Raw genomic sequence first — 25,870 nt, 5'->3', positions numbered from 1 at the left:
TCCAGAAAGGCATTCATTTCAAGGGGACTTTTGTCTGTGGTTATTTTGGAAACCACTGCTTTTAAAACATTATGAAGCTTAAAATAGGCCCCCCTACTAAGGATCCTGGACTAAAATACCCTTTCCTCCCCCCATTTCCTTATTTCCCTTTTCCCTCAAACACCGGGGCGTGATAATATAGAGATGTATTTTCTCCAGAGCTTCAGATTATTCTTGAAAAGAAGTTTTAAGCCCTGGCTGGTGTGGCTCAGTAGACTGCATGCCGGCTTACAAACCGAAGGTCGCTGGTTCGATTCCCAGTAAAAGCACAGGCCTGGGTTTTGGGCCAGGTCCCCAGTTAGGGGTGTGAGAGAGGCAACTGACTAATGTATCTCTCACACATTGATGTTTCTCTCCCTCTCCTTCTCGCTCCCTTCCCTTCTCTAAAAATAAATAAATAAGTTCTTTTAAAAAAATAAAGAAGTGTTTTTTAAAATTTAAGGTATTGGATAAGGTTACCAAAATTCAGGGTTGGGTAAACTGGGAAAATTTTCAAACCAAGTATATGTCCTAATGAAAGCAGTAATAGATACACCATAAGAGAATAAGTGGGGATGAAAGCTCAATCACCTCTTCCCATTCCAGCTGTGTGAACTCCCAGCAAGTTCCTTCCTGACTCTGGGGATGGTCTCATGAACAAAGGCACTGGGCTAGAGGACCTATCAGGTCCCATCTAGCCCTAATAGGCTCTACCTTTCTAAAGCTGGGCAGTGCTTCCTATTTTCATGGCTCCTTGGAAAGAGCAGAAAAGTCCCTGGCCCAGAAGATTCTTGGGAAGCTTCATTATAATAGTGTTCCCTTAGAACACAAAAACTGCTATTGAGAGCAATGAAAGATGAACGGCTATAAAATATAAAAGGTGTTGAGAGAAAAAATTGTGTTTTGCAGATGACACTAGTAAATCTAGAAATGCATATATATTTAACCAAAAAATTACTAGCTATAATACGTTAATTTAACACAGCTGCAGGATATAAACAATTCATAAAGTCAAACCACAGAGAAGATGGAAATACAAAATTTTACCCTTACCCAGGACATTTTTTTCCCATTACTTTTAGAGAGAGGGGCAGGAAGAAAGAGAAACATCATTATGAGAGAAAAACATCAATTTGTTGCCTTCTCGTACATGCCTCGAGGGAGGATAGAACCCGCAACCTGGGTGTGTGCCCTGACCGGAAATAGAACCCGTGACCTTTCGGTCCATGGGATGACTAACTTAGCCACACAGGCCAGGGCAGAAATACAAATTTTAAAAGGTTCAATCACAACAGCATCAAAATGTTAAATATTGAAATATTAACTCAGGACACAAGAGAATTATTCAGAAGAAACTATAACACCATCACAGGAAACATTAATAAATGGAAAGGTACACCATGAAAATTTTTAAACTTTTAACCTTATCAAATTAAAAAAAAAAAAAAACTATCAAAACTGCAAAAGAGTTAAAAGGAAATTGTAGAAATAGAACAAGGCATCATAAAGACAAAACAGAAATAAACTTGAAACTATAACAGATGGGTTAATAAATCATATTTAATAAACTCCAGTAATATACTAGAAGTCATTGTGGAGAAAAATTAACTTAGACCCATACCTCATGCCAAACACAGTAGTTCATTAATTCTTCATGGGACAAAAAGTTAACCATTTAAGAGAGAGAAAAAGATGGAAGAAAATGAAGCCATGGTACTACTGCTAGTTATGAAGATGACAGATGTCTAAATAGTAAAGAAAAAGTGAACTATCTCTTAAAAAAGACATGCTTTTGAAGATTAAAAAAAATGTTTTTCTTAAGTAATACAACATAAAAGGAAACCATCACAACAGGGCAACGCAGTTACCACATAACTTACAAAACTTTAAAATACAAAGCACACTGACCTATTGCCTCAGTAAGTCAGAAGACAAGTGATTGTATAAGTAGTACATGGGTTAACAAAAGACACAAACTAAGAAAAAAAAAATACAAAGCATGTAGAAACTATTTAGACATATTTTTAAAAATAGTCAGTGGGTAAAAAAAGTTTGCATGTGACTTTTCAAAATGTCCAGCTGGCACCACAAAACCGTCCCACCTACCTCTCCAGCTTCATCTCCTGCGACCTGCACTGATGCTCCAGGGACACTAAAAGACTGTCTGGCTCCTCCACACACCCCAGGCTTTCCCACTTGTATAAAGTGGAAATGGCTCACTTTCACTCTCTTCCTGCCTACTCCCTCCCCACCCATTCCCATGGAAATCCTAGCCATCCTTCAAGACCCAGCTCAAATGTCATCTGCTCTATGAAGCTCTCCTAATCTCTTCCACTGCATATGCGTCTTCCTTCTCTCAATGAGCTCCGACAGTACCTCTTTGTACCTCTTCTTTTAGGGCACTTTTCTTATTCTACAGCCACTTGTTTCCTTCTTGTGCCCCTGCAACCTCTTCCTCCTATATGAGATTTTAAGATTCTTGGAGGAAAAGACAGCCTTATTCACCTACCTACAGCTTACAGCATAGTGAATTATATTCAGTAAGCAGTCACAACATATGAAACTTAACTGGTGAAATACAGAAAAATAATCCCATTTCAAAAATACGGCCTGGCTAACTATTAAAGCAAAGCAGATTAACTTTAAAAGGAGCCCTTGTACTGCTTATTAAACTATCAAAAATCACTACACTTTAAAAAAAAAGAAAAAAAACAAAACACATCCTGAATCTTGAGGAAATAGTTGAAATATACATTGTAAATTAGTTGTATTATTTTGGGGACATATTCTGTTAATGTGTAACAAGAGGGTAACACAACTCATTGCCTCTGATTCTGTGTATGAATCTAAAAGCAGAACAAAATTAATTGGTTCAGAACATTTACAAGAGTATCAATAGATAATACAAATCTGGAAGCCACCTAAATAATTAACAAAGTGTCATTTGTGAAATCAGACCCTATCACATTTGTGAAATCAGACCCTATCAAATTCTACTCCTCAGCCAAAAATAAATAAGCATGAGGATTATGTCCCTGCATAAAAATTGGCAAGGGGGTGGGGGTGGGTGGAAGACTCATCAACAGAGTACAACTATCTATGTATATAATGAAAAAACTAAAATTAAACTGGAAAACTTAATGTCTGTAGATTCTTTCTTTAAAAGTTGTTTATATATTCAAATTTTTTGAAAGTTCTTAAGCGGGCAAATATTCAAAGAAAGGGTGAGGGGAAAAGAGGTCACTCTATCCTTGTTCACTTTTTCTTCAACTCCCATGTAACCTATTCTTAATCTGACTCCCTTGCTGACATCAAAGTAGGATGCCCCTGGGATCTACACCAAAGAAGTTGGAGGCAGGATCAGCATTTTTAGCAGTCAGCCCTGCACCAGGATTCAGAGAACACCTGCTACTTTAAAACAAAACGCCATTCATTGTGGGAGGTGTTAACTTTGCAAACAGGTTTCTGAGCCTCCAAACAGTTCTGGGTTTCAGGCAACAGAACCAGGACACAAGACATAAAGTAAAAACCACAATCAAATGTCAGTATGAGACCAGGATGATTTTTCAAAATTAGCAGCTTCTGGAAGGAAACAACAGAAACAAAATCCTAAGCTTTCTTCTCAGGCTCACCTCATCTTCCCAGCCAGCGGCTTCTACAGATTTGTTTCCTCAGCGTGTCAGAAAAATTCACCACTGCTTGACCTGTGCTCCCTGTGGATATGCTGGAAATAACTACCAATTCATGTAGACAAAAGCTAGCAAAAAGGTGTTTGTTTAAACATTATTTTGGCTTTATCTACTCTACCAAAAATTATTTACTTGATATCAATAGTGTTATCACACCCAGGGTCCAAAACAGTACGGTCCCTAGTAATCAAGAAAGCATTAAGAATTAAAAATAATATTGTGCTTAATGTGATGTTCATGACACAATATATTAGGCCAGAAGTTCAAAAGGAGAGAAATGTGAGTGAACATTAAAAAGAGCATAACAACCCTGGCTGCTGTGGCTCAGTGGATTGAGTGTCGGCCTGCGAGCTAAGTGTCGCTGGTTCGATTCCCAGTCAGAGCACATGACTAGGTTGCACTTCAGGTCCCCTGTTGGGGCGCAAGTGAGAGGCAACCACACAGTGATGTTTCTCTCCCTCTCTTTCTCCTTTCCCCTCTCTCTAAAAATAAAATAAACAAACAAATAAATAAATAATTAATTTTTTTAAAAAAAGGGCATAACACTTAGGATAAATTTTATTCTTTGGGTACTTTAAAAAAATGTATTATGAATTTTTTCAAACACAGAAAAATGGAAAGACTAAAACACTGAAACTCATAAACTAAGCAATTAAACTATTGTGAACATTTGCTGCATTTGCTTTATCCACTCTATATATTTTTTTTTTGCTGAACCATTTCAAAGTAAATTTCATGTATCACTTATCACAACACTCTCCTACATAATCATAATACTATTATGCCTTAAAAAAATAAATAAATCTCTATTCAAATTTCCCTAATCGTCGCAAGAATGCATTTTATAGCTATTTCATTTTTTGACTCAGTACCCAATAGAGGTTCATGCATTCCATTTAGCTGGCATGTTCCTTAGCCTCTTATTCCAGAACAGCACCACTACCTATTCCCTACCCACTCCTTTATCCCTATGATGCTGACTTTTTAAAGAGGCTAGTCAGGGAATGTTCCACATCCTGGATTTGTCTGATTGCATCCTCCTGGTGTCATTTAACTTGTTTCTCTGTGCCTGTTTTTGCTATAGATAGGAAGTTGGGTCTCAAGGCTTGATTAGATGCAGGACTGGGTTATATTTTAAAGGATGGACAACATATAAAATGTCCAAATCTGCATGATTTATCAACATTTGCAATCTGGTATAAAGAACAAAGGGTTAAGAGTCAGCTTTCTGTGAAGGAAGAAATCGCAGCTAGCATCCTTAACAACACTACCCATTTGGACAGCACTCCAGTAATCATAAAGTGCTTTTATGATATTTCAGATGACGCTGATCTGCCACCTTCCCACACAAGTCTGTTATGTTGGGTTGGCCAAAAAGTCCATTTAGTTTTTTCCATAAAAGACAAGACCCATTTTTCATTTTCACCAAAAACTTTATTGATTTGGATATTCTGAGTATGTCAGCTATGTCCTGCATGGTATATTGTTGATTGTTCTCAATTAATGTCTCAATTTGATCACTATCAACTTCAACTGGTCTACCCAACCGTGGAGCATCATTCAGCAAGAAATCTCCAGCATGAAACTTCACAAACCACTTCTGACACATTCGGTCAGTCACAGTACCTTTTCCACACACTGCATAAATCTTTTTTTTTTTTTTTTTTGCATTTCAGTTGCATTTTTACCTTTCTTGAAATAATAAAGCAGAACATGCCAAAAATGTTGCATATTTTCTTCTATCTTCAATATTAAAATAGCTACACAAAAATTCGCCAATTTTGATGTTTTTTTAAATGCACATTGATATGACAGCTGTCAAAATACAATCTAATAAAGCTGTTTCAAATGAAATTAAAGTCAACAAGTGCTACCAGAGCCATCTTACCAAAACCAAATGAACTTTCTGACCAATCCAATATAATCTTCTTACTTTACTAATGAGAAAAACCAAGGTCCAGATGAGAATTATGCTACATCTTGAAAGATTGATCACATTCATTCGGTCCAGATACTGTGCTAGATGCTGAGGAAGTACCAGTACACAAGACGATCATGGTCCCTGCCCTCACAGAAGCTAGTGTAGTGGCAAGTACAAACCAAAAATAAAATCACACAGGAAAGCAGAGGAGGGCCTTCCAGACTAAGGAAATCACATGAGCAAGACTACACAGAGGTAAGAGGCAGTATGCTGAGGCAGAGGGAGGACAGTAAAGGGATGAATCAGTGTGGAACAAAGCAGGTGAATTAGGAAGGAGAGAAAAAACAAATTAGATGGGTACAGCTACTCTACTACTGAAGTATTTCCCCCTCTTCTTTCAAAATGTGTAAATAAGTGAAAGTAGAATTTTCTAAGTATTTATGTTCAAACACGAGTCCCACACACATCTCCTTGTCATGGGCTAAGTCATCTTTATGAGTCTTTTGCCATTTCTGTGTCTGCTGCAAGGAGAGACGTTCTTCCCAAGGACATGGACTTTAGTTGACCTTTTTACCAGAAACTTTTCTCAAAAGACAATACCGCCATTAGTTATTGCAGCAACAAACCAATAGAAACATCCAAGTTCAAAACTACAAAATGTTACAACCACTTCAAAAGTTCTTAGTTATCATGGTGCACATTCCCAAAAGACCATAAGAGAACCCCCACCTCCCAAAAAGAACATCGACCTATAACAACCTTTGTGTTACCTTCCTTAAGGGCCTCACACACTAACAGATGTGTGTCCCTTACAAGCCTGGCAGAACTGCTCATGCTATAAACTATTCTCTGAATACAAAAATTAACTAAGTTTGAGTAGATGCCACCAAAGCCAAGTAAGGCACCCTCCTGTTTATTCAGCACCTTATAGTTGTCAAAGTGCTTAGAGTAGTTAACGAACAGATACCTACTGAGTACCTCTTAGGGGTCAGATACTATTCTGTGCACTGAGCAAGAAACAAAGCCAAGTCTCCACCCTCATGACGATTACATTTTAGTTGGCGGGGGTAGGGGGCAAATAAATACTTACACACAATGTAATGTTAGTTCATGGTAAGTGCTATGAAGAAATGTACAGCAAAACAAAGTGTTACATTAGATAGTGATTAGCTTGTCCTCTGTGTGGAGACATTTGAGCAGAGGTCTGAAGGAAGTGAGGAAGCAAGTCATGTGGGTATATGGAAAAGCATTCCAGGTAGAGGGAATGGCAGTGCAAAGGCTCTGAGATTGGAATGGGCCCACCCAAATGTGGAACAGCACAGAGAAGTGTGGCTAGATAGAATGCATACATGAAGGGAACGGTGGAAGAAAACAAAGGATCTTATAGTAGGGCCTGATTAGGTAGGGCCTTATAAGCCATTAGGATAAAGAGTTTGTAAATTATCTCCACTTTACAGACAAGGAAAGGAGAAGTAAAAAAATACAAAGGACTTGTCTAAGGTAAAAAAAAAAAAGTAAGGTCTTGAGAAGTACACTTTATTACTACTGAGATTTCTACTCAAGTCTCAGGCTTCTCCTGGTGAAATTATGTGTCCTTTAAAAAACAAAGAAAGAGAGTAAGTATGTGCTTCATCTTGAAAGGAGAGGCAAGGTACCTTACGACCCAGCAATTCCATTTCTGAGTACATTCCACAGGGAACTCTCACAAGGATCCAAACGGAGCTATGGTATGAAGACTGTCATGGCTGCACTGTTTGAGGCAGCAAGGAGCTGGAAACAACAAAGTGGTCTAATTCTAGGTGCATAAGTAAAATGTGGTACATGCACATGACTGACTGCTCTGTGTCTGAGAGAAATAATAAACTAGATACACATAAAGCATCATGAATGGAGCTCAGAAACATGCTATCTGGTTTTTAAAATTAAAAGACACTCAAATAAAAGTTTGGGGTGATCACTGTTTCTGTTCAAATATCCTGGCTCCAAGAAGACCTCAGCCCCCTGCCGCCTGAGGATTTGTGTGGCCATGTGATATGCTGTGGCCAATGACATGGCTGCAAAAGTGACATGTGCCACTTGCAGGCAGAAATCTTAAGACCCAAAATATGGTTCACAAGATTCCCTTCTCACATAAGCATATTTCAGAGATCGTGCTGTCGTCAATCTGGTCCCTGATGGAATCCAATCAACAAAGTTTCCCACTGACCTGCAAGTATGTTAAATTAATAAGATTTTGTGGCTGTTACCTCAATATAACCTAGTTTATCCCAACTAATGCAAACTTATAGTACAATAGCATTTTTAATAAAAAATGAATATATTTAACATATACAATATGGTGATTTGATATACACATATATAGTGAAATGATTACTATAGTCAGGCTAATTAGCCATGTCCATCTTCTCACATAACCATTTTTTGGTATGTGGTAAGGACACTTAAAATCTACTCTTAAGAAATTTCCAGTATTCAATACAGTATTAACTACAGCCATCATGCTCTACATTAGATCTCTAGACTTATTCATTCTACGTTACAACTATGTACTTTGACCAACATCTCAATTTCCCCACCTCTCCACCTCCGATAACCACCTTTCTACTGTCTGCATCTGTGTATACCACTTTTTTAGATTCTATATATAAGTGATAACACACAGTATTTTTTTTCTGTGTCTGGCTTATTTCACTTAGCATAATGTTCTCCAGGTTTATCCATGTTGTTACAAATGGCAAGAACTTTTTTAAGGCTGAATAGTAGGCACATTAGCATTCAGTACTCTAAGCACAGAAATACACAAAACAATATTATCTACATCCCAAAGGTACACATATACCCAACAAATGGTGGAATTATAAGACCATCTATTAAATACCTTAGAGTAGGAGAGCAGTACCTGTGAAAGAAAATGGGGATGGGGGAATGAGAGTAAAAGGGAAAATTTAAAAAAATGTAAAGGTATAAAAAGGTTTGTTAAATGTATTGTACAAATATTAAAAACTTCACTCACTAATTCACTCAACAAACACTGGTGCAGTTATGTGCCAGGTACTGTAGTAGTCTAAATATCGCTTACAGAGCAGTGAATGAAAAAAAATGGCGGCCCTATGCTTATAGTTCATGGTGTACAGAAGCAATAGGTATTTAAAATATCCTAGTAAAAAATTATAGACAGTGAGTGAGTGACATGAGAAAAAGGAATCTACTTTAAATTAGATGGTCTGTGACTATCTGAGGAAATGACATTTAAAAGAGGTGAAGATTGCTTCCTTCCTAGCTTGAGAAGAGGAAGGGATGATTCAGTCCAGGCAAAAGGAACAGCATGTGCAAGGGACTGGTGGGAGGATGGACCATCCCATGGAGGAAGTGAAAGAGGACCAGTGTGGCAGGAAAAAAAGCAGCAGGAAATGTGATTAAAGAGATGGGGGGCGGGGAGCAATCACTCCTAGCCTCATGGCCCAATATAAGAAGTTTGGCTTTTATTCTAACTGCAATAGGACCACGAAAACATTTTAAACAGGGAAATATAATCTTATTTCCAATTTATTTCATTCTAACACTTAGCATCCTTGCAATATGACCACACATTTTGGCAAAACTTGCAGAAGAAGTATTTTGCATTCATTTTCTTCAAGGACCTCCCAGAACTTGCAGAAACTTCAGGTTCCATATAACCCAGCTTGATATGAATGGGATAAGTGCTGCATTAAAGGTAAATCTCAAGGTACCAGGGAACCACAGAGGAGAATCAACCTTGCCAATTTAGTACCAAGAGTTCTTTACTGTCAATGGATTTTTTTCTTCTTTAGTTTACATTGTACGATAGGTTTAGAATTGTGTGCTGGTATAATCACAGAAATCCTGAGAACAGTAGTTTTGCTTGAGAAACACTCTTAAAGGTAAAAGATGAGGATGTGTACAGCTTTTCTCCTGTTAGTGCCAGGAAATGTAGTGGGACAGTCCCTGTTTGTCTCAGGCAGCCTACACAAAGATGCCTCCTATTGTAACACAGCAATGAGTCATGGAGGTAGATGCATATGGCACAGAAAACTAAGCAAGGAAGAGTAGTTTATCCAGAAGCAAAGGCACCTTAACACACATATCACCACCAGGAATAAAAATTTCTTTCCAGTTTCCTTCAACCTTCTCAACATTTACCCAGTAACAAAAGTACCAACAGCTAACATCTATGGAAGATTTACTATGTATTAGCTTATTTAATCTTCATAACTACCCTAAATCAGTTCTATCATTAACCCCATTTTTGCAGATGAATAAACTAAGCCTAATCCTTAAAGAGAAAGATTTGTCCCAAATCACAAAACCGTAAGTAACAGAACAAGCTTCAAACTTAGCCTGACTTCAGAGGCCAACCTCTTAACCACCCAAATTTATAATTCTTCCAGTCCCACCCAAATTTTTCTGCCACTGACTCCAAGGTACTTTCTTTTTTTCCTTCCTGTACTGTTTTCTGTTAATGAAATTTCTCTCCTTTACAAGAACACAGCTGCAGTGTCACAATTAACAGAACGACAGGTACTTCCACTTAGTACCTTCCTCCAAATCAAATACGAGCAGGATGATTATTAGGCCATGACATTCAGCCAGAATCTAATGTGGTAAAAACAAAAGGTCAAAAGTTTGACGGTTACTAAGGAATCCCCATCTCTGGGGGTTTTCAGACTCGTTTAAGGGGATAAAATTCCTGCAAACTAAAACTGAATATCTGCAAAGCAATACACTGACCCGTACAAGTCTATTGCATGCAAAATAGACACTACAACATTGAAGAGGGTTCACTGGTAGCAGGTGTGAGGAAATTGGCTGAGCTCACACCACAGGTCCACCAATAGCCTTATGATTATTACAAGAATGGACATTCACCAAGCCAACAGGTCCCTGGAATATTACAATTCAGAGAGGAAGGTTATAGAAATCACCAAAGGCAGAAGGTCCAGCCCTACTCTATTCATTTCATTAGCTAGCTTCCTAAAGTCTCCAGTGTTTGGGTAAGATTAAAAGCCAAATCTTTTCCAGTAATTTCTCCAGCTAGCAGGGTCACTCCCCCAGTCTTTCTGACCCTTACTCCAAACCCCAAAGAACTGTGGGAGCTCAGAAACCCCCATGAAACAGTCTCATCATTATTTAATGCAATCAAGTGCTGGCTCCAGAGCAACACTGGAAGCTACAAAGATGGAGCACCTTGTGTGAAGTTTCCATGGCGATGGTGTTCAGGTCTCAGGTCAGGAGTTTAGGGCTAAAGGGCAAGGTGAGGAGTGATTTGATGAGTGAAGGAATAAACATGAATCGAGTCAGATGAAAAGGAAAGCCACTTCCTATAAGACCACCAGATCGTTTCCAGGAAGAAGGGCAAGGACCGGGAGCCCCCAAAGTTGGCAATGGAAGAGCCACCGGGATGTCCACGAACACTCGCCCCCGTTGGCCAGGCAGGGGGCCAGCAACGAGGTACTCCCAGCCCACAGGTGTCAGGCACCAAGGTAAGGAGGCTGCTAGCTGGTCCCAACTCCACGCCACACTCTGAGCCGGTCTCAAAGACGCAGATGTGATCTGAATTCTTTCCAAAACATTTATCCCTTCTCCCCATTACAGGTCAGAGTCCCAGAGGATCGCATTTATAAAACAGCTGAGGAGGGGCGGTGGAAGAACCAGTTTTTATTTTCTTGTGGCCGGGGGTCGGAAAGGGGGTAAAAATCGAGACTCGCTAGGTCCACTAACTGGTCTGAGTCAGGAGCACGACCAGTGCTTAGTCACCGACACCTCGGCGGCCAGTTCTTCGCCCCTGCCAGCCCGAGACGTACGTGACTAACTCGAGCGGAGCCCAGCGCGAGGCGCACACCCACTCTGTTCCTGCACCCCAGCGGGGGCCTTCCCAGTCCGGCCCCGCGCTCGCCACCCACTCCATACGTACTCTGCCGAGCTGGTCCCGTTAACCGCGGAGCCGTCAGGGGCCGGGTTCAGCTGGATGGGGGTCGGCTTCTTCTTGGGCATTTTGAACCCGGGAAAGACGCTTCCAACTCCGAGAGGAAGGCGGCCCCTCTTGCTTCCTCCCTCTGCAATGTCCCGCGCCCCTCGCGCGGGGCCAATTAGGGGCTGCGAGCCGGGGGTTGCTTTTAGGGGGCGGCGCGCCAGTCGGGGTCCAGTCAGCGCCGAGGGGACGGTAGCGGTCTTGCGGGACCCCCGCCCTACTTGCCCAGGACTCGGCTCGGCGCGCAGGGAACCAAAGGGCTTCCCAGCAGGCGCAGTTGGGCAGCCCTGGATTCCCTCCTCCCTCTCTTCCTCAGTCGACTGGTCCCTCAGGCTCCAGCGGCTCCGCCGCGTGCGCACCAGAACCCTGGTCCACCCACGGCCCGGAAAAGTGCAGCTGCCGCCGTCGTCGCTCTCCCCAATCTCTCGGCGCAGCGGTCCCTCGGAGGGACTGGAAGGTGGAGGAGGGGCGAGAAAGCGGACCGCTGCCTTTCCACGCACCCACTAGGCCCCGCCCCAATTGCCTTACGAGAGCCAATGAAAGCAAGCCTCGGCTGCAGATGACGCGGAAATACGTCACGAGGGCGCGGCGCACTGCCCTGAAGGCGGAGTCCGGCGCGAGCTCCGCGGCGCGAGCTCCACAGCGCTCGCTACTGGCTAGAGGCACTCGGGTGGATACACAGGAAAGGAGGTCGTGAGTGCGTCCGAGTTCCCATAGGGAGCGGAGAGGTGAGTTTGTCCCAGCCCGGAGAACTGTGCTCCTCCTCCTTTGTGGTGACTGCAGTTGTCCGGGTTGAGTTACGTTGACAGCGATGAAAAAAGAAAATAAAATAAGGAAAAGGACTCCTTCTCTCCTCCAAAAGAAGGGCAGCGTGGGGGAATAGAAAACTTTAGAAACTCCTTGCACCTAAAGGGCAAATACACATACAATGGTAATACTACTGATGAGGGTTTAGGGAGATGAATGATGCTGATGAGATTGTAAATTAGGGCAACCTTTTTGAGAGCAGATTGGTAATATTTTTTAAAGCCTTAAAAAACCTCTTCATCCAATAATTCCAGCTCTATGAAACTTGAAGTACTAAGACTTGAATAAAGATCTTAAAAGACGCACAATGCCTATTCAAAATGCACATTCAGTTTTTCCTCATCTCCTTTGTCCTTCCTAAAAGTATTCAGTCCTAAAGGCTTAGGTGTGCAGAACAAAGTAAGCATCTACACCTGGTGGTCCAGAGCAAGGTGTCAGCCACCAGCAGGGAAGGAGGCTGTAGAAACCCGAGAGGATGAAGAGGGCTTTGCCCACCAAGGAGACAGCCCTACACTGGCCCTAGAGTCAAGTGAGTAGGGCAAGGCATCCAAGAGAGGGAAGCATGGCAGCTTAGATGGGAGTCTAAATATGATTAAGGAGAGTAGAGGCAGGTTTCTCGATTTGGGAAAAAAGTTTCAAATAAAGAAAGGAAGGAAGGGGAAAGGAAGAAAATCCCGTGGTGTTCTATTGGAATTGGAAGTATTGGTATTAACTCACAGTTTTCAATATACAGGAAGAGATAATATGTGAATGCGTGTAAGTAGATGTGATTCTATATTTATGCATATTAAACATGAAAAATTTTATATCCTAGTAAAATAATAAACATTAAAAATTAATTGAAACTAATTTTTTTCAGAGCAGTGTATAATGAGGAGCAAGACAGGCTATCTGGATTCTGGTATAGTTTTATATCTACTAGTGCAAATGAATGCTAATAGGATATTTAGGAATTCATTTTCAAAGTCTCATTTTTCACCCTGTGAAAAATATGAAATTCCTCCAATACTGAAAGATTATGATTCTATGAATGCTGCTGAGGGTCAGCCTCCATTGAGTAACATTCCTAAATTCTCACTGTAGCCTGAGGAGTCCAGATCAAGAAGCCCTAGTGGTTTAAGTTACCGGAACAGTCCAAGATAGGAGAGTTTCCTCATTTCCATTACAGTTAGGTTTTTATTGATCCTGTCTACTTTCCCTGAGTACTTAACATAAGTGCTGATTATACAGACAAGAATAAGGCTCAGATATATGTGTGTGAGTTAGTGACAAGTATGTGATAAAAACTGTGCATATTAGGCTGTACCATATGAAGTTGCCATGTTTGCAGGTAAAAAAAGCTTGGATACTGACAATTTCATATGGGTCATCCCATAATTACCCAGCAGAATGAGTTTACAAATGTGAAGAATCAAGAACTACAAGGGTACGCTGGCTGGTGTGGCTCAGTGGATTGAGCGACAGCCTGCAAACCAAAGGGTCACAGATTCAATTCCCTGTCAGGGTTGTAGGCCAGGTCCCCAGTTGGGGGTGCACTAGAGTCAACCACACATTGATGTTTCCCTCTCTTTCTCCCTTCCCCTCCCTCTAAAAATAAATAAATAAATTATTTTTAAAAGAAAAGAAATTCAAGGGCAACCAATGATGAAAATGTATCGTGAACAGAGAACTACATTTAACTTAATTCTCTCTGGGGTCCAAAATCAAATAAAACAAAATAGACAAAAAAGAAGCATGAATTTCAGATAGAAAAACCTGGATTAATTCCAGTTCTGCCTTGGCCTGATTACCTCTCTCTGGGCCTCAGTTAACTCACCTATAAAATAAGAATTGTACTACTATAACAGATTATTTTGAGCATTAAATGAAATTGTGAAAAAAACAGAGCCCAACATACAGGAGTTAATGAAATGGTACGGGTGGTGGATTTCATCATGTAAACATAATCTGCTGGAAGGAGAATAATTGATAGAGGCTTTCTGGAAAACCATTTGGTTTTCAATAGTATTCACACTCTTTGACTCAGTAATCCCATTTCTATGAATATTTTGTAAGGGAATTATGAAAATTTAGTAAAAGAATGGTATTACTTAAATAGCTAAAATTTGAAACCATCTAAATATTCAACAAAAGGGAAATGATTACACCATTTATGATACACCCATGGAATATTGAGCAAGAAAAGGCTTTTCTCTCCAGAGATTTCAATCATTAGGCAATTTTTTTAGCAACTCTTCTGAAATGTTATCTATTCTCTTATCAATAAAGAGAAAACATGACTTGCTTGATGTCAACCTCTGTTTATGTCAAGACAAAGAAAATCAAAAGTGAAATAAGCCAGCATTGGGCCATCGCTGTTTTTGGTAAAATCTGGTAGAATATGTAGGCATCTGGGAAATGTCCAGCACTTTAAATTACATAGAATATTCAATAAAGCGTATAGGGACAACTGGCTGGCCATTTGGAAAAAAAGTGAAGGTGGATCTCCACTTTACTCCTATGTGACAATGAATTCCAAGTGCATCAAAGATGAAACCACAGCCCTGGCTGGTGTGGCTCAGTGGACTGAGCACTGGCCTGTGAACCAAAGAGTCTCCAGTTCAGTTCCTGGTCAGGGCACATGCCTGGAGTGTGGGCCAGACCCCCTGTTGGGGGTGTGCAAGAGGCAACCACACATTGATGATGTCTCTCTCCCTCTCTTTCTCCCTCCCTTGCCCTCTCTCTAAAAAAAAAAAAAAAAAAAAAAAAAAAGGGTGAAACCATAGAAGTACTGGAAAAGAACATGAGAAAATAGTTTTTAAAATTTGGAATGGGGAAAACCATTCTAAGCAAGACATAACTCCCCAAAACCATAAAGGTAAAAGATTAATAAAATTAACCTAAAAATATTTAAAATTTCTCCATGGGGAAAAAAATGCCTTATACAAGGACATAAGTGCACAAGTGACAAGCTGAGAAACCAAATGATTGCAACATATATAACAAAATTCAAGTTTTTTGAATATATAAAAGAATTCTTCCAAAAAAAAGAAGACAATTCACCCAACAAAAAAATGGGCAAAACTTACATGAATAATATACATAGTTCATAGAAAAAGTAACACAATTCTCATATATGCAAAAATATTCACTCATTTATGTGAGAAGGGCAAATTAAAATTAGATATCATCTTTCACTTATAATATCAAGTATGTGGCTGGCGGAGGAGAGGCATTCTTATATACTTACTGGGAGTGTAATTACTGCAATATCTTTAAATGGCATTGTAATAACTTTTATTTTAGGTTCCATAATTGACCCAGCAATGCCATTGTTAGCAATTTTTTCCTACAAATTTACTTAGACATGTGTACAAAAAAATATTTAAAGACATGCAGCAATATTTAAAATACTTTTTAAAACTTCTATCAATTCACCCTTACTGGTGTGGCTCAGATTATTGGACATCATCCTGCAAAGTGAAAGGTTGCCAGTTCAATTTCTGGTCAGGGCACATGCCTGCATTGCCAGTTTGGTGTTTGGTTGGGGCGCATACAAGAGGCAACCAATCAATGTTTCTCTCTCACATCTGTTTCTCTCCCTCTCTTTCTCCCTCCCTTCCACTCTCTCTAAAAATAAGTAAATAAAATCTTTAAAAGAATTGTTATCAATTTGATTATCAAAAAAACAGTAAATTATGACATGCAATTAAATAAATTATAATGTATTTTATACAAAGAAGTATTATACATTCAAAAAATTAGGTAGACTTATCTATGCTGTTATAGAAATATTTCCAAAATGTATTGGGCTAAAGGGAGAAAAAGCAGTAGAACAGTGTAGGATGGTCTTACTTGTTATAGGAAAATTTATATATTTACATATATGCTTATATATAATATAAAATTTCTGGAAAGATACTGTGAAACTGTTAACAGTGGTTGCCTCTGGGGAAGAGGAGCCCTGAGAAGTCTGGAAGCAGAGTAAGTTTTCCTTTTCATTCTGTAGCCTTCATATTACTTGAATTTTATATATATACATATATATGTATATATATCTCTTATTCAATTTAAAACAACATTAAAATTTATAGAGTTAATACATGTCCTTACAATTCCACTCCTAACAATATACTCAAGAGAAATGAAAATGTACATCCATACAACAACCTATACATAAATAATTATAGCAGCATTATTCAGAAGAGCCAGAAAGTGGAAACAACCTGCATGTCTATCACTGATTAATAGATAAACAAAATGTGGCATATACATACAATGGAATATTAATTACTAAGCCACAAAAATGAATGAAGTGCTGATCCATGTTACAGCATGGATGAACCTTGAAAACATCTTGCTAACTGAAAAAAGCCAGTCACAAAAGACCACATATCATATGATTTCATTTACATTAAATGTCCAAAATGGACAAATCTATAGAGACCAAAGCAAATTAGTGGTTGCTTAGGGCTTGGGGCAGGTGAATGAGGGATGGTAGGATGATAGCTAAAGAGTATGAAGTTTCTTTATGAGGTGATGAAATGTCCTAAAATTGTGGTGATAGTTGCACATCTCTGTGAAGTTATTAAAACTATTGAATTGTACATTTTAAATGTGTGAATCTTATGGTATTTGAATTGTTTCTCAATAAAGCTGTTATCAAAATATGGACAAGAAAATTCAAGGGAAAATATAATAGCAATAGCCATGACAGCATTAAAGAACAAAGCTGAAGGATTTACACTACCAGACATCAAGATCCATCTAAAGAATGAGTATTTAAGGCAATATGGCCCTGGCACAAGGACAGACAAATAGACCAGTGGAGCAGAACAGAGAGTCTGAAAACAAACTGATATGTATTTGATCACCCAATTTATGACAAAGATGACAATACAGTGTGGTGGGGGAAAGGTCTTTTATATAAATGGTGCTAGGTCAATTAAATATCCATACAGAAGAAAATAAGTATTGACCTCTACCTCTCACCATACATAACAAATTGACTCTCGATGGGTTATGGAACTAAGTAAAACTTTTAGGAGAAAATATTGAATATCTTCATGACATTAAGGTAGGCAAAGAATTTCATTTTTTAAATTTTTATTTATTTATTTTTAGAGAGAGGGGGAGGGAGGGAGAAAGAGAGGGAGAGAAACATCAACATGCAAGAGATGTATCAATCTCGTGTGTGCACCACTAAGCCACACCAGCTGGGAAGGCAAAGATTTCTTAAACAAAATATACACACAGACACACACACAACAACAAATAATAAAGGAAAATATGATAAATTGGAGTACATTAAAGTTAGTGACTTCTGACCTTCAAAAAAGGTAAAAAAGAGAGAAAACATTTGCAATGTATATGTTGGGGAAAGAGTTCATCCAAAATATGTAAGGAACTACACATTAACAAGAAAAAGACAGACAATCCACTAGAAAAATGAGCAAAGGGCTAGAACAAGTACTTCATAAAAGAAGATATCAAAGAGGTCAATAATCCTGAAAAGGTACTGAACTTCTTTAGTTATCAGGAAAATGGAAATTAGTAGCACAATGTGAGTACCTAATGCCACTAAATTGTACATTTAAAAATGGTCAAAGTGGTAGATTTTTTTGTTATGTATATTTTACCACAATAAAAAATATACACTGTAGTGGAAGTATAAATTTGTACAACTAGTTTAGAACACTGGCAATATTTACTAAGATTGAACTTACATCTACCCAAGACTCAGCAATTCTACTCCTAGAAAACAATATATATGTTCACCAAAAAACATGTACAATGGAGACAACCAAAGTGTCCTTCAACAGAGGATTAGATAAAGAAGATGTGGTACATATTCACATTGGAATACTACTCAGCCATAAAAAAGATGAAAATACTGCCATTTGTTACAACGTGAATGGACCTTTAGAATATTATGCTAAGTGAAATAAGTCAATCAGGAAAAGCTAAGAACCATATAATTTTACTCATATGTGAGATATAAAACAAACTCACTGACACAGACAGCAATGTGGTGGGTTGCGAAAGGGAAGGGGGTGAGGTGGGGATGTTGGGGGAGGTCCTAATATATGGTGATAGAAAATGCTTTGACTTTAGGCGGTGGGTATACAGTGCGATATATATAGCTAGTATCATAGAAATGTACGCTTGAAACCTATAGGATCTTATTAACCAGTGTCACCACAATAAATTTAATTTTAAAAAATGTATAAGAATGGTCATAGCAATGCTGTGTGTAATAGTTATTAGGAAAACAACCCAAGTGTCCATCAATAGTAAATAGATAAATTGTGGTAAAATTCCTACAATGGAACACTTCGTAGCATTGTGAAAAATATTCAGTAACTACTTCCAATATTACGAATGAATCTCACAAACCTCCTCCTGAGTAGAAGATGCTACACACAAGAAAGTAATATGACTTTATATACCAATAAAACACAGGCATGTTCCATTTATGATTTATGTACTTTTCTGGATATGTGTTACCCTTTCATTAAAACAGTTACTATAGAAAACAAAAATATAGGCTGACATTTTTTCCTCAGAAAACAGGACAGAATGACCAAAATCTATGTTTATTCTGCTTTTCTTTTTAAGGGGAAATAACAATATAGGCCTTTCTTACATTAAAACATTTATGTCTTCTGAGCATTTTGTTTTTGTCTCAAATTTTGCTGGTTTTTAAAAAATAATATAAATTATACTAGCTAATTATGTGGGGAAAACTAGAAAAGATCATAAAAACCCTTCTTGATACACTACTCAATGATCACTTCATTTTCGTTATGGAGTCCTGCATTTATCTTAGCCATACTCACACACAGTTGATATTATAGGCTCATTTAATTTTATATTATCAATTTATGAGTTTTATTTTAGAGACAAATCCATATTTGTTCCATATAAATTGAGGTCTTTTATTCTCTTTCTTATTATGAAAAATTCATAATAATAATATTGGGATAGTAAAAATAAAAAGGTGTTTAGTTATTGTAACTAGAAGTTATTTCATATTTCTCATTTTAATACCATATTTTCCAAAGCTCTAAATCATGAGAGAACTCTTTATTAAATGCTTTACTATCATTAACTCCCTTTGCCTATAATTCATTCTGTTCAAGGTTGGGCTAATTTTTGAAATGTTTAAATAAATAGCTAAGGAATCCCTTGTCTACATTTTTAAGCTCCTGTGAGTTTGGCAGCTGTTTCTATTAAGTAATTCAGTGAAGTGTAACACTACCCCTTTTCCCCTTCAGAGGAGGTACATCCGCTTCCTCTGTTCTGGATGGCAGACATTCTGGATGCTGTGAAACCACTGAGTTATTTTGGGAGCCACTTTTAATGGTCCTTTGCCCTTCATTTAAAGAAAAAGATGCCTCAACAAGGTGAGGAATTATGCCATTTTTATTACCCTCTAAGGATGTGGCTTCAGCCAGACAGGATGCCAGATAGGGCACCTTTTTTAGAAGGGAGTGGGGGTAGGGACCTGGCTCTGGCTTGGCATTCCAGAGAGGAGATGTGGGACTTTGTTTTTGACCCTTGAAAGAAGATATACTTGGACATACAAGCTTCCTAGAGAGCAGCTGTGGGGAGGAAAGTCTTGACTTCCTTTTGAATCACAGTCCAGAATCCCAGATATTCATATTCTCATATCTGGTCTGAGATTAAACAAATCTCTTTCCTGGACATTAATTTGAATTTTTGTTATCACTGGTCTTTTAAAAAATTTTTAACACTTTTCCAATTCATTGGAAAACCCCTACATCATCCTTTTCCTGCCAAGTGCTTTGCAAAGATTACAAGCAGGAAATTTAAAATGAGATTGACCATTTCAACTACAGTAGTCTGGGAGCTGTGATAAGAGCATATGGGATGTACACATATAGAGTCATATTAAATCTATCAATCATTTTAATAATTCACACTCTTGCTTAGAGGCCAAGTCAGCTTATAGAGAGCTGAGAATTTGCCTGGAAGAGTTTTATCTCCAATGATGAACTGTAAGTGACATATAGTTCTGGGTTTACGTATACTTTAAGATATTACAGGCTATAATTATTGACACATTAGTGTGTTTTGTAGTTTTAAATACTTCTGGAGAGCAAGGAATCTCTTCTCTGCAATATGTCAGATTGTTTTAATTGTATAGCCTCATACGTATAAAGTATTGTTATGATCGTGGTAGCTTTGTCGTGTCATTATAATTAATACTGATCCATATGGTTATTTATCCTTGCTTCTGTGTATGCTTTCTCTGAATAGAGAGACCTTTATAACTAGAACAGGAAATGGCATCTGATGTGGAGTTTCAGCATATAGAGAAAGACAGACTAAGTTCATTGTAAAATTTTAGACTTGGACTATAGATATCATGGTGTCTAATCACCCCATCTTATAAATGGGAAAATTGAGCCTCAGAGGGTTCAGTGGGTCCTTTGATGCCACACAGCTAGTAAAGGTTAGAACGAGAAGCTCTCTCCCAATTCCCAGGCCAGTGATCATTTAAAAAGTCTTGGTAACTTGCCAAATAATAGATAAGTAAACTTATTTTGTTTGATAGCCATCAGGTAGATTAGTTTGGCCATGACATTGTCAGGTATCTTTAATTATAAAGACACTAAAGATCTCGGTAATACCATAAATAACAATAATATAATTATTTTTCCTTTATCTATTATTCCTTTCTCTAATTTTGGTACTTACCATCAATTTCAAGTGATATCAAATCATATTTGGCATAAGTTCAATAGATTTGGATAGATCATAGTTCACACTAATTTTGAGTTCTGTGAATTTGGGGCCAAACTTAGAAACTGACAAATGTAGAGACCATTCAAAATTCAGTTTATAAACTGTTTTTTTTTAAGCAATTTTATATAATATCCATAATGCATACAGTTCAAAGTTAGGAATTTATATTAGGAAAATAATCAGAGATGTGTACAAAGATTTATATACAATAGAGATGTTTATTTCAGCATTACTCATAGTAAGATGTAGACAAAAATTAATTTTATACTCAACTTACTTACTCTTTTAATTGGAGGTAGGAAGAGAAGAGGGAATAGGCAGAGGAAGGAAGGCGAGGGGCCAGCTCTTTCCATGTTCCATTATAGCATTCTAAGGAATCTGAGATATCTAAATTCCAACCTGGACTTCCAGATTGTTATGAGAGTATATTTTTCAAGATAAGAGGATAGAACACATGTTATTTAATGGTCTGCAGCCTAATTTATAACTTCTACATATATAAGCATTTGAGTTTGGGCTTCCATCTGTTTTCTTGCCCTAAACCCAGCAACCATCAGTGTTGAGCCTGCCTTTAAGTTCTATTTTCCAAATATATAATTTTAACTGGCCATCTGCTTTCCTGCTGGCCTCCTGATGGCCCATTGTCCACACAACAGTTAGAAGGTCTTAAAAAACAAGCAAACATTAGGGCGGCTCTCCCAGGAAGCACATCAGAGCCTTTCCACTGCCCTTCTTCTTCCCCCTGAGGTGCATTACTTTTACCTTCCTCTCTCCTAAACTCCAAGGGCCTCAGGGTTGCATTAAGGCCAGTTGAGGCCCTGGGTGCAGAAGAAAATATTGGGCTCCTTAAAAAAAAGACACAGGGAAAATAAAAATACATGTTAACCATATTTCATGCAGCGTAGTAATGAAACCAAACTTGGTGTCATTAGGAAAAAAGTGTAAAGTTGGGGTTTTCTGAGGCCCTTCAGAAGTCAGGGCCCAGGGCGCATGCCTGGTGCACCTGCTGTTAAATCCACCTCTGAAGGGCCCTTCTTTTGCCTCTGGTTTCCCAAGCGCATTTCTTCTACAGCTCACTTCTACCTCTGTGACTTTCCAAATAAACTTTCTCTTGTAGTTTGAGTCTTGGCTCTGAATTCTTTCTTACCCAGAATTCAAATACTGAGGTTGCTGAACCAAGGTCCAGTATGACCGCACTGGTCTAACACCTGGTGTTGTTCTCACCCACCACTAACAACCAGCATATGGTGGTGTCACTATTTCATTTTGTCCATCCTGATAGGAAAACAAAACCCAAACAAACATTAGTGTACTGCTTAAGGTCCCCTAGTGGATCTGTCTCCAATACTCTTATCAGAACTTCCAGCTCTGCCTCCTCCATACCTCACCTTATCATACTTTCCCCTGTAGTCACCAAACTGGCCACCATAACCTTCTTTCCTCCTTCTGAACACTCCTGCTTGTTGTCACCTCGAAGCCTTTGGCCTTCTTCCTGCTTACTCAGTTTGGGGCAGTGTTCCCATCTCTGCCATTTTATTTTCTTCTTTTATTACCTTCTTTATTTATTTACTTACTTATTTTCTTGTTCCCTGTTGGAAGAGAGGATGTTATCTATCTTGTTCCCCGTCTCTTCACTGGCTCTGAGAACCACACCTGGCGTATAGACAATAAATATTTGTCAAATGAATAAATTTCCCCCTTCTCCTTCTGACCAGATCCTATAAACAATATCTTAAGGCACAGTAATATGATCCAGTATGATCTCAGTTTTATAGAAGCTGCTGGTTGCCAGAAAAGGTTGGGTTACCCTGTAAATTAGTAGTAAAGATTGAACAGGATCCCAGTCTAGCGTCTCACCAGCCCCAGGCTCCTCCCACAGCAACCTACCTGAGAGCTCTCTTAAGCCAAAGAATTCATCCTCATACATTTTTCTATACTCTTTGTAAAAATATAGAGTGTACCATTTTAGAGAAGGAAAAATTTTTTAGCAAGTTTCTAAAACAAACTCTGTCTGTGATATACTGTAATGCCCTCTTATTAAAAACAAAAAGTATTCCACAGCTTCTACTCAAAATTCTTTGTCACAGCTTTTCACCCTCATTGGTGATATATCTATCTCTCTCTCTATATATATAGATATAATATATAGTTTCTTTTCACATGAAATTATTTTGTTTTATTTCATGCCCTTTAGTCGGTTTGTAATGTAAACATAGAAAGAAACATTCTCCCCTTGAAGGGTTAAGACTGCTGGAGAGAAAAGTTGTAAAATGAAATAAGCAGCTAATTCCTATGGCCCTTTTTTATTCTTTCCCTTACAATTATAGTACTTTTATTGTTTTGTTTTGTTTTTGTTTGCTTTTTAGTACAAAAATTAAGACAAAAAATGATTACTCATTCAATTCCTATAAGGTAACAGGTCCCAAATTCAGTGCTATATACTCTCAATAAGTATAATCAAACTAATTTAAATACTATTGAGGGACTTTTCCTCTGCGTTTTAAAAACATTTCTTAGACTTTGAATCTTTTTTACAGCTTTCTTGAGGCATAATCATGTAAGATAAATGGCACACATTGAAACTGAAAAATTTGAAGAGTTTTGACATGTGAAGAAGCTATCACCACAGTCAAGATAATGAACACATCCATCACCTCCAGCAGTTTCCTCAGGCCCCTTTAGAATCCCTTTCTCATCTGCCCATTGCCCCCATTATAGTTTGCATTTTCTAGAAATTTATGTAACTGGAATTGTATGTCATGTATATATATATATTTATCCTCACCTGAGGACATTTTTTTATTGCTTTTTAGACAGAAAGAAAGGGCCAGAGGAAGGGAGAGAGAGAAGTATTGATCAGTTGCCTCCTGTAGGTGCCTGGACTGGAGAACAAACCTGCAACCTAGGTATGTGCCCTATCCTAGAATCGAACATGCACCCTTTTGGTTATGGGATGAAGCTCCAACGAGGTGAGCCCCACTGGCCAGGGCAGTATGTACTCTTTAATGTGCTCTTTTTTAGTCAGGCTTCTTTCACTCAGCATAACTGCTAAGGTTCACCCATGTTGCTCTATATTTCCATAGTCTATGGATTGCTGAATAGTGTGTCATTTTATGCTTATACCACAATTTGTTTATTCACTTTCTGATGGATATTTATGTCATTTCCAGTTTGTCTGGCTATTCCAAATAAAGCTGCTATCTACATCTATGTACAAGTCTTTATATGGCTACGTTTTCATTTCTCTTGGGTAGATACCTAAGAGTAAAATGGCTTCGTTATAGGGTAGGTATGTTTAACTTTTTAAGAAACTTCCAAACTATTTAACCTGTTCTACATTCCCATCAGCAGTGTAGGACAGTTCTAGTTGTCATACATCTTTGCCAATATCTGGTCTGGTCAGTTTTTTAAATTTTAGCCATTCTAGTGGAGATGTAGTGGTATCTCATTGTGGTTTTAATTTGCATTTTCCTACTGATTAATGATATTGAGCATCTTCTTACCTGCTTAACTGGCATCCATTTATCTTTTTTGGTGAAGTGAATGTTTACATCTTTTGCCCACTTTGAATTGGGTTGTCTTATTATTGGGTTGTAAGAGTTCTTCATATACTCAAGATAAAAGTCCTTTGTCAAATATGTGATTTGCAACTACATTCTCCCTACTTGTGACTTGTCTTTTCATTTTCTTTAAAGAGCAAATTTGTAATTTTCGTGAAGTCCAATTTATTCTTTTGTAGTTTTATGTTTTTTTATGTTCCAGTTAAGAAAGTTTGGCCATACGAATGCCACCAGGGACATTTTCTTACATATTTTGAATAACATCTCTTAAACTTGGAATCTTTAAAACATGCTCTTTGGTCATGAAAATGCTCTAAGGAACCACTCCCCAGCTCCCTCATCTGGTGACAATGCTGTTATGAAACATTTGAACATAAAACATTTAAAAATTATGAGTCAAAAATAACCTAATGTGTTTTTCTTTTTTCAAATATTTTTCAGAATTGCAAAAATTCTTACTATTGGGAACACAGAAGAAATAATTAGAAAATGTGAGGCATAAAGATCAAATAGTGCTGGTCTCAATTTGTCAGACCGCTGGCTGAGTGCTTGCTTCTAACTCCACCCTACCTTGGAAATACAGGAAGGAGAGAGGGGTGAGTCCCATAATAGTCAGATAGGATGTGCAGGGCCAACTTCTAGCTGGTGCTACAACTTTAGGACATCACTAGGTGATAGGAATATTTCAGCTTCAATATAGTCTTACTGAATCACCATTGCATATATTGTTGAGTGCAAGAGTACTTTCTTATCACCTTTCATTTTCATTAAATTCTATTTGGATGGAGGTAAAGAACGTTTTACTGCCTTAATGGATAGCATTGAAGTTCTCCAAGGGAGAGAAGTGTTCTCATTAGGAAGAATATATTTTAATAAGTGCTTGAAGTTGGTGAGCACTCACATACACTGCCTCCATCTCCTAACCTGAGGGTCAATTTCTCCAAGCTTACAAAGACAGAAAAGTGGTCTGTAACAGAGGAGATGGAAAAGAGAGAGAAGAGTGGGGAAAGTGGCTAGAATATGAAGGCTTTGCCAGTTTTGTGTGCAAATGCGCATGTGTACATAAAAACATATGAATATATTTGGGCTCGTTTAAAAAAATTAAGGGTAACAGTTCTTTGACATTCTTCTTTGT

At 38.2% G+C, this 25,870-nt stretch overlaps 1 protein-coding gene and 1 long non-coding RNA gene across 3 annotated transcripts in view; one reads left to right on the top strand and one right to left on the bottom strand.

The window, feature by feature from the left end:
* The window catches only part of MAP2K1 (mitogen-activated protein kinase kinase 1), a 69,789-nt gene extending 57,655 nt beyond the window's left edge, over nt 1-12,134 (bottom strand). The window contains exon 1 of one of the 2 annotated variants that reach the window (XM_090270802.1): nt 11,561-12,134. In XM_090270802.1, the coding sequence (XP_090126928.1) occupies nt 11,561-11,640 (80 nt within the window). In that variant the 5' untranslated portion in view covers nt 11,641-12,134. Of the gene's footprint in view, nt 1-2,124; nt 2,154-11,560 lie in introns of those variants that run through there. The other variant, XM_090270803.1, reaches the window with a different exon arrangement.
* A 150-nt stretch (nt 12,135-12,284) lies between these two features.
* Nucleotides 12,285-25,372, top strand: LOC150016671 (uncharacterized). Its single transcript, XR_016510062.1, has 4 exons — nt 12,285-12,345; nt 19,681-19,809; nt 23,989-24,081; nt 25,177-25,372. It is a non-coding gene; the product is annotated as an uncharacterized LOC150016671 (long non-coding RNA).
* Nucleotides 25,373-25,870: the final 498 nt, after the last annotated feature.

This window comes from Furipterus horrens, unplaced genomic scaffold (genome assembly GCF_987537825.1).
Source record: "Furipterus horrens unplaced genomic scaffold, mFurHor1.1.pri manual_scaffold_3, whole genome shotgun sequence".
Taxonomy (NCBI): Eukaryota; Metazoa; Chordata; class Mammalia; order Chiroptera; family Furipteridae; genus Furipterus; species Furipterus horrens.
The sequence above is the reverse complement of the archived record's forward strand: the minus strand, read 5'-3'. Positions and strand labels throughout refer to the sequence as shown.